This window comes from Amblyomma maculatum, chromosome 2 (assembly GCF_055883805.1).
Source record: "Amblyomma maculatum isolate TAMU_Amacu chromosome 2, ASM5588380v1, whole genome shotgun sequence".
Lineage (NCBI taxonomy): Eukaryota > Metazoa > Arthropoda > Arachnida > Ixodida > Ixodidae > Amblyomma > Amblyomma maculatum.
Genome location: NC_139345.1, coordinates 190948859 through 190966275, shown reverse-complemented (window position 1 = coordinate 190966275; position 17417 = coordinate 190948859). Strand labels below are relative to the sequence as shown.

At 43.8% G+C, this 17417-nt stretch overlaps 2 protein-coding genes across 2 annotated transcripts in view; one reads left to right on the top strand and one right to left on the bottom strand.

Annotated features, from left to right (window-relative positions):
* LOC146200768 (uncharacterized) overlaps nt 1-17417 on the bottom strand; it is a 225915-nt gene that overhangs the window by 82042 nt on the left and 126456 nt on the right. The gene's annotated exons all lie outside the window — the stretch shown is intronic.
* LOC146200773 (uncharacterized) lies at nt 4423-6416 on the top strand. The gene has a single exon (XM_084595594.1). It carries the CDS (start codon nt 4571-4573, stop codon nt 5828-5830), a length of 1260 nt encoding a protein of 419 aa, XP_084451720.1. The 5' UTR covers nt 4423-4570; the 3' UTR covers nt 5831-6416.

The following is a 17417-nucleotide window of genomic DNA, read 5'->3' as shown; positions in this document are numbered from 1 at the left end:
CAGCTGCTTGATCAACGCGGAATAGCGATAGCTAATGAGGCGCTTATGCTATTTCGTAGTTTGCCTCCCAACTCTTCGATTCTCCACAAGATAGCAGTGCCCAAGCTACTACAGTGCATGTGTGCACAGGACATACTACACATCTGTTTTCTTGTGTGCCGCCTCCACGTGGCAGCAGTGCAGAAGCTCGAGATTCGACTCTGTCAATGACACACACGCCGGTCTTGGTGGGCGAGCACCGCATACCTCGACTATTATTCATAACTCAAATCGGAGATGGTGGTTTTTGACTGGTCCTTTTACGTGATTGCCACTCATTTGCTTTTACATTAGGTTCTTTACCCATCCAGGGTACACGTGCACCGACAGACCTTGTAACCTGTCCTATGGTAGGTGGACACTAGATGCGCCAATACCTGGGATGTGCTCGTTGTTCTCCGCATTCGCAGCAAGCGTGCGGCTTTCAACTGCAGTGGTGTGGCGGGTCACCAGGCTTCCCCTTTCTTTTTATTGTAACAAAGTGGTATGGTCACGGTTGTTCATTTAATCTGAGACAGTTTCGTAGCCCTAATGCATATTTTGACGGTACCCCGACCCTCGTTCATAACGAGTGAGCGTTCATTATAAGTGCATCTGTTATAAGTAGACTTGACTGTACTACACTTGACCTGATCCCGTGTGGATTCTCACCAGATGTGTGGTTCATGAGTGGCTGCTTTCAAAATGTAAATAACAGTAGCATGGTGTTGCTAGCATGTTTTTCGGAACAAGTCCTTTTCTGTGCAGCTAACTTCATGGCGCCATCTGATTTGGAGCTGGAGCACACCTGCGGTAGTACCACAATCTCAAACTAAGGGGTGGCCAAGCGAACTGCAGAGCTTATGTAGGCATAAGTAATAATAAAGCATGATTCATGAAATAAAACCTCTGCCGTCATCATTGTTTTGGTTGTATGGCCCAAGGTAGCTGCTGCACCATGATTCCTAGGCCAAAAGGACCCCATGAAAACAATGCACCAAAGTCTGACTTTCTGCAGCTCACGACAGAAACCCAGCTGCTACACATTCCATCAGCTACTGTTACTAGTTGCTGCTGGTGGTTCTAATACTTCTCGAACCAGTAGGATGCCAGCAGGAAACGAGTGGGAAAATTTTTACCGTGGTTTGCGATAGAAAACTCAGTTAAGTGGGAGGGGACAAAAAGTTACTTTCTTGCTTTTAGCAACTGTACTGTGCTGTTAAGTTTTTTTTTTTCATGTTTATTGAATACATGTTTTCTTCCAGTTGTCACCTCCCCCCCCTCCCCACTTCAGCAGTAATGCCCTTGAGGTGTTGCAGGCACCTGTATAAATAAATTAACGAATAAATGAATAGATAAATAAATAAACTCCTTCTGGAACAGATAACTGGCAGGTTTTGCATTGCTTCTGGCAGCGCTGAAAAAGAATTGTGTTCGCTCATCTGTTCTGCTCACATTTGTCTCATCATACAAGGACTCGCAACGAAACAAAGCACTGCCGTGGAAACATTCGTCATTCAAGCACAAGACATGTAGGCTGGTTTCTATGACAGCGCATATATTAAATAGCGATTAGCGTTACAAACGCGAAAATTGCGATGAAAAGCTGTCGACTACTTCGCACTTGCCTGTCATCGCAACCATGACAAGCAGTAGTAGCATAACATTCGTTTAGCGCCAAAAATTATAGGCTTGTTATAATATCCATCCACACACCCGATATAAACGAAACCTCTCAGAAGCGATGCACAGAGACGCTTAATCAAAATACAACCAATGATGTCTACGGACAGATAAGGGCTACTTGCGAGTCGGGCTCATTGTTTCTCGTGGCATTAAGTTCACGAGTAATTAGCTGTTAATTGACCACTAATATGCAAGGGGATGAAGATCAACATGCATACTTACGTAAAAAGTTCCTTCGTGCTCCGGTGGGTCACCCAGACGAGTCGCCACGCCAAAGTTCAGCCTAAAACAAAGCAAGCGCTTCCGTAGCCGACGGAGACGAACCACGAAATGACCGGGGGAATAATGGGATAACGGGTTTGCGCGCTAAAGGGATGCCCAGGGATGCCTACAGGGATAGTGCGTTAAGCAGTGGAGAACAGCTCTTTGAAGCTGAGTGCTGACAACGGCACCATGATTTGTTTTTATGTTCTTACTGCACTTCAATTTTTTTTTAAAGAGCTACACATCGTGTTTTTTTTTTTTTTTGCAAGTTACGAAAGCAAACACACGCGTGTTTACCTAATGCCGTAGTGCTGAAGTAGAAGAAGTTGTAAACGAATGGATGTTATAAAGGAAATATGCATTATTTATGCTCATGGGTAAAATTGCTGTGGCTATATCTAATTTACGTACCGCTCGTAACGTTAAATCATTTTACTTTTTTGTGCACAATGTTGGCTTTCTTTCATGACAACTGTTTACTGTTTGCAAGCCTTTTTTTTTTCTTCTTCTGCACAGTGTTGGCGCTTTTTCGTGACAACTTGCATCCGGGTATTTCTTTTTCTTTCTCTCTCTCTCTCTCTCCATGCGTCCGGATCGAGGAGGTTCTTTGCATAGTGTAAGAGAGTAGTGCTTCGAAGCCTGGGCCGCGAAAAAGCTCGGCTGGTGTGCTCGGAAGAGGCCGCCAGAGTCAGTGGACGGAGCAGCGGCAGGCGCGCTGAAATTTTGTAACCTCAGTTAGCATTCAGGCACCTCTAACATGATATATGCTTCTTTTCGTTATGTAAACACCTAATTCTGAGCTGGTATAAATTTTCACACTGCCTTCTGCGCAAATAAACTGTATTTGCTATTCCTGTATGGGAAACGTCTGTGCTCGAGCAGAAGACGCCTGGGGCGCGCGGGGCATCGGAAGCGCATACAGTGATATGCAATTAAAGTGCCATCCCGTTATAGTGCGCCGCCAACAGTCTTTCTTGTACTTTTTGTATCGGCATCAGATGTTTCGTAGACAGCTTATACCTACGGCGTATATGTATACTCATACGTGCTTGCCGATAGTTGATATGCATCCCAAGCTTACATCAATCACATGCGCAGTCGTTTTCCTGCGCTTCATCGCTTATACTTTTTTTGTATCTTACGTGGTGTTTTAGAAGTATCCTGGTATAGATGGATGCTGCTTTTCACAAACGAAAACTCTGAAATCAATTATTACACCATTTAACATGTGCCGTAACACGATATACGCGTGAAAGCAGCGCCAAACCGCAAATTCTATATGTTCTCAGCTCAGTACCGTTATATAAGCAGTTGCTCTAGCTGTTAAAGTATACATTGAAATCTAGCCAAGCGCGAAGGAGACAGTTGTTTCGAGAATTAGGGGTCTAATTGTTGAGTGGAATGCGAAAGTAGTAGTTTCATGCAAGCGAACATCATACGCGTCGAAATGAAGCGCCTGTGGCAGGTTCGCCCAGTTAGAAGCGCCAGCAAAACGAGCGACCCTCAGCACCGGCACTGCCCTTGGCGGCCGCTCCGTGCGGAACAGTACAGTTATGGTGACCATAGTTCAGTGCACTGGCGCCCACACTAAGTGGCTGCTTCGGCTCCGCACGGCGCCTTCGGAGCACCTCTTTCTTCCAACGTGGTTCCGAGCGCGCGGTCGCTTGTCATCGCTGTGTTTTTGTGGCGTAGAGGTGCGGCCCGTATCCATCTGTTGTCTTTTTGTGCACCTGTTTCGGTCCTCGTCTCTCACCGCTGAGCGTTGCGTTTCGTCATGAGCGCAAAAAGGCGTAAGTACCGCATCGTCGAGAAAGAATACCGGGAGATCTTGCAAGAGCTCGGTATTCCGGGGCGGCCGGTCGATTCTGCGTCGTCACGCTTAGAACGCGGGGACAGAAAACAATCGCAGAGTGAAGCACCGTTACTCGACGTTCGCACCCTGCCACCGTCCGAAGCAACCACGCGTCGGAGAATCGGAGTCTGCGCCGACGACGCTTGCACCAGTAGAAGCGGGCCACCTGCAGATCCACCAGCACCATTTGTGCGCGAGTGTGATAATGCATCAGGGAGCAGCACATTGAGCACAGCCAGCAGGCTAAGTGATGAGGCTTCAAGCTCAGACCTTTCTATGGATGATTCATATGCTGCAGAACATTCACGAAATGATCATGCCACAAGCTCGGAAGAGTCAAGTGATGAGACATCTAGCAGTCCAGCGGCTGAGAATGTGGGTCAGCCTGATGAAAATTTTCTTCATAGTCTCTCGGCGACTGAGGAGTTGGCTATCATAGCTAACAAGCACATCACACATGCTTTGCTTAATGATATGCTCGACTTTTGCCGTCGTCGCGGGATTCCGGAGCTCCCAAAAGATGCAAGGACCGTGCTGCGGACGCAAAGGAGATCACAGCTGGAGCAGAAAGACACATTTGCTCATTTCGGCCTTGCCAAAGGCATCCAGCAAGCGATTGGGCAAGGACCTGTGCCCGAGAACATCAGGCTGCATGCTAACATAGATGGCCTGCCGTTGTATAAAAGCAGCCAGACTGGTTTGTGGCCAATACTTTGCCGCATAACGAACTTCAAGAACTCTGCACCATTTATGGTCAGTGTGTACTGTGGTGCAGGGAAGCCACCTTGTCTGGAGCAATTTCTCGCTCCATTCCTAGACGAAGTCTACAGTCTGAGCAGCAGCGGTTTACTTGTGAAAGGGACTAGTGCCACTGTGACACTGACAGCTGTGATCTGCGATGCCCCAGCAAGGAGCTTTGTAAAGGCAATTATAGGACACGGAGGCTACCATGCTTGTGAAAGATGCAGCCAAAAGGGTCGCTATGTGGAAAACAGGCTGACATTTCCTGACCTTCATGCACCGCAGCGAAGTGATGTATCATTTCGTGCACAAGAAGATAAGCGGCACCACACTGGTGTTTCCCCTTTCACCAAGTTGGATATTGATATGGTGGCATGCTTTCCTACGGAATACATGCACCTTGTCTGTCTGGGTGTAATGCGGCGGCTGTTAAGAAATTGGGTCTCGCAAGGGCACGCTGCCCGACTGAGCAGAGATGAGCTAAGTGAACTCAACAACAGGTTGCGAGAAACAGCTAAAGCCTTTCCAAGTTCCTTCCAGCGAAAACCCAGAGGAACAGAGGAGTTGGATCGTTGGAAAGCGACTGAATTCAGAACATTTCTGCTCTACCTAGGACCTGTTGTTCTGAAATCTCTCTTGCCCAAAGAAAAGTATGAACACTTCCTACAGTTACATGTGGCTTTGCGAATACTCGCTGCACCTGAATACCATGTAGTTCTGAACAGCTTTGCCCGGGACTTGCTGAGGTATTTTGTTCAGCAGTTCGGTGTACTATATGGGGTGAAGCAGCTGGTGTACAACGTACACAGTTTGGTGCACTTGGCAGAGCAGTGTCTTCAGCATGGGCCTGTGGATGATTTCAGTGCTTTTCCTTTCGAAAGTTACTTAGGAAAGGTTAAGAAGAAGCTGAGAACTACGAACAAGCCACTGGCACAGCTCAGCCGCAGAATGTCAGAAGCAAGGGAGTGCACACAGACTTGTACAAGAGTTGACCGACATGTGAAAGTGGGCGACTGCTTCTTAATAGACAACTGTGCTGTTCTCATTGTTGAAGTGCATGAAGATAATGTCAAGGCTGGCATCTTGCCAAATGGCAGAGATTTCTTCAAAACACCAATTGAGAGCTCTCGGCTACACATAAGGCGTTACAGCGCTCTCAGTCAAGAGGCTAAGATGTGGCCTCTCTCGTATATCAGGAACCAAGTTCAATGCTTGAAGCTTAAATACAAGCGAGGGCACATTATTTTTCCTCTTCTCCACTTGCAGTGAAATCTCTTATTGCTGTTGGTTTGCTTTCATGCCCAAAAGCAACTTAGGCTATGAGAACCACCATAGAGGAAGTTTGTTTTGGTTTGTGGGTTTAACGTCCCAAAGCGACTCAGGCTATGAGAGACGCCACAGTGGAGAACTCCGGAAATTTCGACCACCTGGGGTTCTTTAACGTGCACTGACATCGCACAGCACACGGACGCCTTGCTTTTCGGCTCCATCGAAAAGCGGCCGCCGATACCGAGATTCGATCCTGCATCCTTGGGAACAGTAGTCAAGCGCCGTAACCACTGCGCCATCCCGGCGGGTACCATACAGGAATTGTCTGGGAAGCTCTTCCACTTTGGGGTTCTTTGATATGCACTGACATCACACACTACATGGGCTCCTTGCTTTTTGCGTCCATTGAAAAAAGGCCGCAAGATAAAACTCACTTCCTTGGGTTCAGCAGCCAAGCGCCCTAACCATTAAGTCACTGCGACGGGTCAGATGGCTATTTCAGCATGAAAAAATATGTACCTCTATCAAGAGGGAACAGCATGGTATGCCTCCGTGTCTTTTGCCTTCATCGAAATGCTGCTGAGAATCGGACTGCAGCCTCATATTCAGATGCAGGCCACAGTTATTGGTGCCAAGGACAGCAACTTGTAGATCATCATTTCTTACAGCCTCACATTGGAGCTTGGACTTCGAAGATAACGGCTCTTTTCAGAGCCACCCAAACGTGCTGGCAGGGCTGCAGTTGGGCCTTCGACTGCTCCCCATTTCCACCAAAATCTCTCATTCTATTTAATAAAATAGACATACAGAATAAAACAATGAAGGATTGAGCACACAAGGCTATATTAATGTGGATTGATAAGTTTTGGGTGAGAGAAATTGGTATATGCGGCATAACTGCATGAAGTGGTGCACAATGGACATTATTACAAAAAATTAATGTAATAGGAGGATGTAACTTAATAGACCTCATAGCTCTAGTGTCCCTTTGAGATGTTAAACTTCACAGATCACAAATTTGTTCACCTGTTTGATATATTACTCCATTTTCATGACAGGTTACTTTCACTGAAGATAGGGCTTTTATATGCTAGATTGCATACAGATATTTACAGGCATTTCTGGCAGCATGTGCTCTCACAACTAAAGTGCAGTGAAGATGTATAGGGTGACACATTGCATTTCATTCCTAAAAACTGCAAGAATAACATTAAAATAACACTGGCTTCTGCAAATAAAGGGAAAATCGACTGATCATAAGAATATAACATTGATTCAAAAATAGAGGGGTTTGGCATTTATCACATTACCACATGCCAAATAAGTCCTGTGCTCTGACATCAACCAGTTTGGCTCCGTGCTCCACATACAAAGCATATTGTGCACAAAAGGATAAGTGAAGTTAACTGGTCATTGATGATGGTCAAGTGGAAATGTCAGCTTCCTTCCTCTAAGCTGTGAATAGTCGTAACACTCCCAAACCAGCATTCATTTCTGACTACAGCCCCATCAGCAACCATGGTTAATGAAGTTCCTGGCTGGACAGTATCCCAGGATACTTAAGGCTTTTTTTTTTCCACTGCTTTTTCGCTACAGGAAACACTCGTGAAGGAGCCCTTTTTTGCAAGTGTGTATTTTTGTCAGTCTCATTTGCACGCTTTAAAAAGTTGAGAGGGCTCATATTTCCTTTTGTACCATACACATTGCTGTGGAAGGAAAGGACGTGTTCATGAAGTTATCGTAGTCATGCAAGTTTCTTTGGCCATACGTTTTTGGTCCTGAGAGGGTCATAAACCCCCGTGCCCAGTATAATAGATGTGTTTGCAGTGACCAGGAAAGCAGATCTGAACTGCTGTAATGACTCACATGTGGGTCATGCAACACTTCAGTTTGCAATAGTACTCACCATTTAATCAAATATTTATTTCGGCTTTTTTTTTTAAACTTAGGTCATTCAAGGGTACTGCCTGATTGCCACAGATGCAATGCTAAAAATTATGAGTAACAACCTCAGAACCTAATGATCGGTTAATCAGGAGTCAATCATTTCAACTGTGAAGAAAACAAATAGCTTTCAATTACGGCTGAGAAACTCCATTTGTCTTTCTAACTGTCATGCCTAGCTACCTTGAAAAGAAAGTCTGCAGATTCACAGTACTTAAAAAATGCTCACATTCAGTTATGTGGGCCAGCTGCATAATGAAAGTCTCAAATAAATAACGTGATGAGTCAGAAAATAAAAAATGTCCATGTTCCTAGCACTGTTTTAATATAATGCCCAACCAACTCTCTCACCAAGCCACTTTGCAGAAAATAAAGTTTAGTACAAAAAGATTCATCGTCGTCATCGTCCTCATCGTCATCAGCCTGACTATACCCACTGCAGGGCAAAGGCCTCTCCCATATTTCTCCAATTAACCCGGTTCTGTGCAAGCTACATCCACTTGACCCCTGCGAACTTCTTAACCTCATCCGCCCACCTAACTTTCTGCCACCCTCTGCTACGCTTTCCTTCCCTTGGAATCTAGTTTGTTACCCTAAGCGACCACCGGTTATCCTCTCATAGCACTACGTGTCCTGCCCATGCCCATTTCTTCTTCGTAATTTCCACTAGAATGTCAGTAACTTGAGTTATTTCTCTGACCCACTTTGCAGCTTCCTATCTCTTAATGTTACCCCTACCATTTTTCGTCCCATAGCCCTCTGAGTTGTCCTCAACTTAAGTTGAACCCTTTTGGTTAGCCTCCACGTTTCAGCCCCATAGGTGAGTACAGGTAAGATGCAACTGTTGTGTACTTTCCTCTTGAGCAATACCGGTAAGCTGCTAGTCATAATCTGCGAGTGCTTACCAAATGCGCTCCATCCCAATCTTATTCTTCTTGTTATTTCCTTTTCATGGTCTGGATCTGCAGTTACTACCTGTCCTAAGTAGACATAATCGCCTACCACTTCCAGTGCTTCGCTACCTAACGTAAACTGCTGTTCCTTCCCGAGGCTGTTGAACATTACCTTAGTGTTCTGCATATTGATTTTTAAGCTTACCTTTCTACTTGTCTAGGTCATCGATCTTTATTTGCAGTTCATCCCCCAAGTTACTTTAGCAAGGCAATGTCATCAGCAAATCGCAAATTACAGAGATATTCTCCATCTACCCTTATCCCTAACTGCTCCCATTACAAATCTCTGAACACTTCCTCTAAGCAAGCTGTCAATAGTACTGGGGAGATCGTGTCTCCTTGCCTAACACCTTTCTTTGTGCAGAACTATGGTTGCTGTGCAGCCACTATATATAGTATCTTCCAGCACTTTGACGTACGGCTCGTCTACCTCCTGATTTCGCAATGCCTGCATCACCGCCGAGGTTTCAACTGAGTCAAATGCTTTTTCATAATCAATGAATGCTATGTATGAGGTCTGGTTATATTCCGAGCATTTTTCTATCACCTGGTTGATGGTATCGATATGATCAATAGTAGAGTACCGTTTCCGAAAACCTGCTTGATCCTTTGCTTGATTGCAGTCTGAGGTTGTCTGATTCTATTAGCGATTATCTTAGTAAATACCTTATACGTAACAGACAGTAAGCTGATTGGTCTGTAATGTTTAAGGTCCTTAGAGTCCCCTTTCTTATGAATGAGGATAATGTTTGCATTCTTCCATGGTTCCGGTACCGTCGATGACACCAGGCACTTCACCAGGATAGTCACCAACTATTGTGTCCTCTGCCATCGCACAAGTACTGCTAAGGGCTTGGAGGATTGATTGCCGTCATATCCTTAGCGGACGTGGCAACGTTCCCCAAACTGCTTTCTGTTGACCAAATCATGCACTCATGGACTCCTCGTCCCTGCGTTGAAGATTCGTTAAAAACAGTGATCTAAATTGTTAAATCCTCACTTGTTTTATGGGTGACCAGTTTTTCTAGCACGATATCCCCACGCCCTTTAACAAATCTGTAGTTATCTGATCCTCTCCAGCTGATTTCCCCCTTTTCATAGTTTCTAATGCTTTCTTGACCTCGTCCTTCATCACTGAAGGAATGTCTGACTATTTTTCCCTACCGCCAATCTCATAACGGTCCTGACTACTTCGGCTACTGTAAAGATCTATATAGAACTCCTTGGCTACTTTGACTATCTTGTCCTATTCGTGATGACGTTGCCCGCCTTGTCCCTTATCGCATGCATCTGGCTTTTGCCTATGCCCAATTTCTTTTTTACCGCTTTAAGGCTTCCCCCATTCTTCACAGCTTGCACAATTTTCTTTATGTTATACTTCCTTATATCGGCCACCTTGCGCTTATTGATTAGCTTTGATATCTCGGCCAATTCTCTCTGGTTTGTTGGATTTGAAGCTTTCATATTCTGGCATTTCTTAATCAAATCTTTCATCTCCTTAGACAGCTTAACGGTATCCTCTCTAACTATCCTGCCGCCTAATTCTACAGCGCACTCAGTAATGATATCTCTGAAGTCACTGTTCATTGCTTCCAGGGTAATGTCGCCATCCTCGGTTAGAGCTGAATATCTATTCTATAGCGAGATCCTGAACTCTTCTGCCCTCACCGCTAATTCGTTGGTGGGTTTCTTTCTTACTAATCTGCTGCGTTCCTTATTCACATTTAGGCTAATTCGGGACCTCACCATCCTGTGGTCACTGCATCTCACTTTCCCAATTGCCTCTACATCTTGCATAATGGTGGGGGTTGAACATAGTATGAAGTGAATTTCATTTTTAGTCTCCCCATTTGGACTTTTCCATGTCCATTTCTGGTTCTTCCGTTTGCTGAAGAAGGTATTCATGATTCTTAAGTTATTGTGCTCTGCAAACTCAACTAGTAACTCCCCCCTGCTATTCCTAGAGCCAATGCCATAGTCACCTACTGCCTGGTCTTCTGCCTGCTTTTTCCCTACTTTGGCATTGAAGTCGCCCATTAGTACAGTATACTGCGTCTTTACTTTTTGCATTGCCGATTCTACATCTTCATAAAAGCTTTCAACTGCCTGGTCATCATAACTACATGTGGGTGCATAGGCCTGTACAACCTTCAGTTTATACCGCTTATTAAGCTACTATGCCTGCCACCCTCTCATTAATACTATAGAATTCATCTATATTGCCCGCTATGCACTTATTGACAAGGAAACCTACTCCTAGATCTCGCCCCTCCGGTAAACCTCGATAACACAGTACATGCCCATCCTTCAGTACGGTATATGCCTCATTCGGCCTCCTAACCTCACTAAGCCCTATGACATCCTATTGCTGCATACTCTCTAGTTCCTCTAACAGCACTGCTAGACTTGCTTCACTAGCTGGGGTTCTAACGTTAAACGTTTCCAGGGTCAGTTTCTAATGGCGGCCTGTCCAGCGGAGCCAGAAATTCTTAGCACCCCCTGCTGCGTCACAGGTCTGACCGCCGCCGTGGTCAATTGTTTCGCAGTCGCTGGGGACTGAGGGCCGGGGTTTTATAGTAATTCAAGTAATACATAAATAGAGGTTCTTGGGGAGCCCTATAAACACTCCAAGGAACCCTCAGGCTCCATGGAAACAATTTATAGAATATATTAGGTTAAAGGAACTAAAGCAGTGCCCCGTAAACCAGCATCCTGCTATAACTAGAGTGAAATAAGCTTGTAACTGCTGTACTATGCCATAAACAAGAATGCGATCAAGAGGAGTTACACAAAGGCAATCAATGATGAATAATACAAGCCAAAAGATGACCTGCCAATCTTTAGCTTGCTGAAATTTCTAGCCTGCGCGAGAAAGTGCACTGGTCTTGCATGTAAAACGTGCTTTCCAGCTCAGTGCTCTTTAGGAACTTTTTAGCATTTCGGTAAGGAAACCACAATACTAGTTACAGCACCTTAAAGGTTATTGATTTCGTGAAGGATGCTCCAACGAATATTTACTCAATGTGAAAAATATTAAAATAACGGTTGCATTTTAATGCAATACCCCGAAGTGAGCAACTGCAAATAAGACCATGTGCAAATAAATATATGGTGAATATATGCCACCAATTCATGACTTATGCAAATGATAGTATGTATGAGTGCAGAGGTGCAAACATTATAGGTAATTAAATGAAATCTGGAATGATGCAAGCATACAGTAGCAATGGATATCACAAGACTTGGCCAGCTGCACAACACCAAGAGTCTATATGCCCCTGCAGTTTGCATAACCGTGCCAGGAATGGTGCCAATAATAAATTTCATTATATAAACTATACAGTTTTCCACTTAGATCATCATGTTCAAGCGCATGTCTTAAGCTTTATTTAATGTGTACTATAATGTTTGCACCTCTGCACTCATACATACTATCATTTGCATAAGTCATGAATTGGTGGCATATATTCACCATATATTTATTTGCACATGGTCTTATTTGCAGTTGCTCACTTCAGGGTATTGCATTAAAATGCAACCGTTATTTTAATATTTTTCACATTGAGTAAATATTCGTTGGAGCATCCTTCACGAAATCAATAACCTTTAAGGTGCTGTAACTAGTATTGTGGTTTCCTTACCGAAATGCTAAAAAGTTCCTAAAGAGCACTGAGCTGGAAAGCACGTTTTACATGCAAGACCAGTGCACTTTCTCGCGTAGGCTAGAAATTTCAGCAAGCTAAAGATTGGCAGGTCATCTTTTGCCTTGTATTATTCATCATTGATTGCCTTTGTGTAACTCCTCTTGATCGCATTCTTGTTTATGGCATAGTACAGCAGTTACAAGCTTATTTCACTCTAGTTATAGCAGGATGCTGGTTTACGGGGCACTGCTTTAGTTCCTTTAACCTAATATATTCTATAAATTGTTTCCATGGAGCCTGAGGGTTCCTTGGAGTGTTTATAGGGCTCCCCAAGAACCTCTATTTATGTATTACTTGAATTACTATAAAACCCCGGCCCTCAGTCCCCAGCGACTGCGAAACAATTGACCACGGCGGCGGTCAGACCTGTGACGCAGCAGGGGGTGCTAAGAATTTCTGGCTCCGCTGGACAGGCCGCCATTAGAAACTGACCCTGGAAACGTTTAACGTTAGAACCCCAGCTAGTGAAGCAAGTCTAGCAGTGCTGTTAGAGGAACTAGAGAGTATGCAGCAATAGGATGTCATAGGGCTTAGTGAGGTTAGGAGGCCGAATGAGGCATATACCGTACTGAAGGATGGGCATGTACTGTGTTATCGAGGTTTACCGGAGGGGCGAGATCTAGGAGTAGGTTTCCTTGTCAATAAGTGCATAGCGGGCAATATAGATGAATTCTATAGTATTAATGAGAGGGTGGCAGGCATAGTAGCTTAATAAGCGGTATAAACTGAAGGTTGTACAGGCCTATGCACCCACATGTAGTTATGATGACCAGGCAGTTGAAAGCTTTTATGAAGATGTAGAATCGGCAATGCAAAAAGTAAAGACGCAGTATACTGTACTAATGGGCGACTTCAATGCCAAAGTAGGGAAAAAGCAGGCAGAAGACCAGGCAGTAGGTGACTATGGCATTGGCTCTAGGAATAGCAGGGGGGAGTTACTAGTTGAGTTTGCAGAGCACAATAACTTAAGAATCATGAATACCTTCTTCAGCAAACGGAAGAACCAGAAATGGACATGGAAAAGTCCAAATGGGGAGACTAAAAATGAAATTCACTTCATACTATGTTCAACCCCCACCATTATGCAAGATGTAGAGGCAATTGGGAAAGTGAGATGCAGTGACCACAGGATGGTGAGGTCCCGAATTAGCCTAAATGTGAATAAGGAACGCAGCAGATTAGTAAGAAAGAAACCCACCAACGAATTAGCGGTGAGGGCAGAAGAGTTCAGGATCTCGCTATAGAATAGATATTCAGCTCTAACCGAGGATGGCGACATTACCCTGGAAGCAATGAACAGTGACTTCAGAGATATCATTACTGAGTGCGCTGTAGAATTAGGCGGCAGGATAGTTAGAGAGGATACCGTTAAGCTGTCTAAGGAGATGAAAGATTTGATTAAGAAATGCCAGAATATGAAAGCTTCAAATCCAACAAACCAGATAGAATTGGCCGAGATATCAAAGCTAATCAATAAGCGCAAGGTGGCCGATATAAGGAAGTATAACATAAAGAAAATTGTGCAAGCTGTGAAGAATGGGGGGAGCCTTAAAGCGGTAAAAAAGAAATTGGGCATAGGCAAAAGCCAGATGCATGCGATAAGGGACAAGGCGGGCAACGTCATCACGAATAGGACAAGATAGTCAAAGTAGCCAAGGAGTTCTATATAGATCTTTACAGTAGCCAAAGTAGTCAGGACCGTTATGAGATTGGCGGTAGGGAAAAATAGTCAGACATTCCTTCAGTGATGAAGGACGAGGTCAAGAAAGCATTAGAAACTATGAAAAGGGGGAAATCAGCTGGAGAGGATCAGATAACTACAGATTTGTTAAAGGGCGTGGGGATATCGTGCTAGAAAAACTGGTCACCCATAAAACAAGTGAGGATTTAACAATTTAGATCACTGTTTTTAACGAATCTTCAACGCAGGGACGAGGAGTCCATGAGTGCATGATTTGGTCAACAGAAAGCAGTTTGGGGAACGTTGCCACGTCCGCTAAGGATATGACGGCAATCAATCCTCCAAGCCCTTAGCAGTACTTGTGCGATGGCAGAGGACACAATAGTTGGTGACTATCCTGGTGAAGTGCCTGGTGTCATCGACGGTACCGGAACCATGGAAGAATGCAAACATTATCCTCATTCATAAGAAAGGGGACTCTAAGGACCTTAAACATTACAGACCAATCAGCTTACTGTCTGTTACGTATAAGGTATTTACTAAGATAATCGCTAATAGAATCAGACAACCTCAGACTGCAATCAAGCAAAGGATCAAGCAGGTTTTCGGAAACGGTACTCTACTATTGATCATATCGATATCATCAACCAGGTGATAGAAAAATGCTCGGAATATAACCAGACCTCATACATAGCATTCATTGATTATGAAAAAGCATTTGACTCAGTTGAAACCTCGGCGGTGATGCAGGCATTGCGAAATCAGGAGGTAGACGAGCCGTACGTCAAAGTGCTGGAAGATACTATATATAGTGGCTGCACAGCAACCATAGTTCTGCACAAAGAAAGGTGTTAGGCAAGGAGACACGATCTCCCCAGTACTATTGACAGCTTGCTTAGAGGAAGTGTTCAGAGATTTGTAATGGGAGCAGTTAGGGATAAGGGTAGATGGAGAATATCTCTGTAATTTGCGATTTGCTGATGACATTGCCTTGCTAAAGTAACTTGGGGGATGAACTGCAAATAAAGATCGATGACCTAGACAAGTAGAAAGGTAAGCTTAAAAATCAATATGCAGAACACTAAGGTAATGTTCAACAGCCTCGGGAAGGAACAGCAGTTTACGTTAGGTAGCGAAGCACTGGAAGTGGTAGGCGATTATGTCTACTTAGGACAGGTAGTAACTGCAGATCCAGACCATGAAAAGGAAATAACAAGAAGAATAAGATTGGGATGGAGCGCATTTGGTAAGCACTCGCAGATTATGACTAGCAGCTTACCGGTATTGCTCAAGAGGAAAGTACACAACAGTTGCATCTTACCTGTACTCACCTATGGGGCTGAAACGTGGAGGCTAACCAAAAGGGTTCAACTTAAGTTGAGGACAACTCAGAGGGCTATGGGACGAAAAATGGTAGGGGTAACATTAAGAGATAGGAAGCTGCAAAGTGGGTCAGAGAAATAACTCAAGTTACTGACATTCTAGTGGAAATTACGAAGAAGAAATGGGCATGGGCAGGACACGTAGTGCTATGAGAGGATAACCGGTGGTCGCTTAGGGTAACAAACTAGATTCCAAGGGAAGGAAAGCGTAGCAGAGGGTGGCAGAAAGTTAGGTGGGCGGATGAGGTTAAGAAGTTCGCAGGGGTCAAGTGGATGTAGCTTGCACAGAACCGGGTTAATTGGAGAAATATGGGAGAGGCCTTTGCCCTGCAGTGGGTATAGTCAGGCTGATGACGATGAGGACGATGACGACGATGAATCTTTTTGTACTAAACTTTATTTTCTGCAAAGTGGCTTGTTGAGAGAGTTGGTTGGGCATTATATTAAAACAGTGCTAGGAACATGGACATTTTTTATTTTCTGACTCATCACGTTATTTATTTGAGACTTTCATTATGCAGCTGGCCCACATAACTGAATGTGAGCATTTTTTAAGTACTGTGAATCTGCAGACTTTCTTTTCAAGGTAGCTAGGCATGACAGTTAGAAAGACAAATGGAGTTTCTCAGCCGTAATTGAAAGCTATTTGTTTTCTTCACAGTTGAAATGATTGACTCCTGATTAACCGATCATTAGGTTCTGAGGTTGTTACTCATAATTTTTAGCATTGCATCTGTGGCAATCAGGCAGTACCCTTGAATGACCTAAGTTTAAAAAAAAAAGCCGAAATAAATATTTGATTAAATGGTGAGTACTATTGCAAACTGAAGTGTTGCATGACCCACATGTGTGTCATTACAGCAGTTCAGATCTGCTTTCCTGGTCACTGCAAACACATCTATTATACTGGGCACGGGGGTTTATGACCCTTTCAGGACCAAAAACGTATGGCCAAAGAAACTTGCATGACTACGATAACTTCATGAACACGTCATTTCCTTCCACAGCAATGTGTATGGTACAAAAGGAAATATGAGCCCTCTCAACTTTTTAAAGCGTGCAAATGAGACTGACAAAAATACACACTTGAAAAGAGTTCCTTCACGAGTGTTTCCTGTAGCGAAAAAGCAGTGGAAAAAAAAGCCTTAGGTATCCTGGGATACTGTCCAGCCAGGAACTTCATTAACCATGGTTGCTGATGGGGCTGTAGTCAAAAATGAATGCTGGTTTGGGAGTGTTACGACTATTCACAGTTTAGAGGAAGGAAGCTGACATTTCCACTTGACCATCATCAATGACCAGTTAACTTCACTTATCCTTTTGTGCACAATATGCTTTGTACGTGGAGCACGGAGCCAAACTGGTTGATGTCAGAGCACAGGACTTATTTGGTTGTGGTAATGTGATAAATGCCAAACCCCTCTATTTTTGAATCAATGTTATATTCTTATGATCAGTCGATTTTCCCTTTATTTGCAGAAGCCAGTGTTATTTTAATGTTATTCTTGCAGTTTTTAGGAATGAAATGCAATGTGTCACCCTATACATCTTCACTGCACTTTAGTTGTGAGAGCACATGCTGCCAGAAATGCCTGTAAATATCTGTATGCAATCTAGCATATAAAAGCCCTATCTTCAGTGAAAGTAACCTGTCATGAAAATGGAGTAATATATCAAACAGGTGAACAAATTTGTGATCTGTGAAGTTTAACATCTCAAAGGGACACTAGAGCTATGAGGTCTATTAAGTTACATCCTCCTATTACATTAATGTTTTGTAATAATGTCCATTGTGCACCACTTCATGCAGTTATGTCGCATATACCAATTTCTCTCACCCAAAACTTATCAATCCACATTAATATAGCCTTGTGTGCTCAATCCTTCATTGTTTTATTCTGTATGTCTATTTTATTAAATAGA

What these genes read in the sequence shown, in the direction of transcription:
- LOC146200773 (XM_084595594.1), top strand. Translation starts at nt 4,571, where the DNA reads ATGGTCAGTGTGTACTGTGGTGCAGGGAAGCCACCTTGTCTGGAGCAA.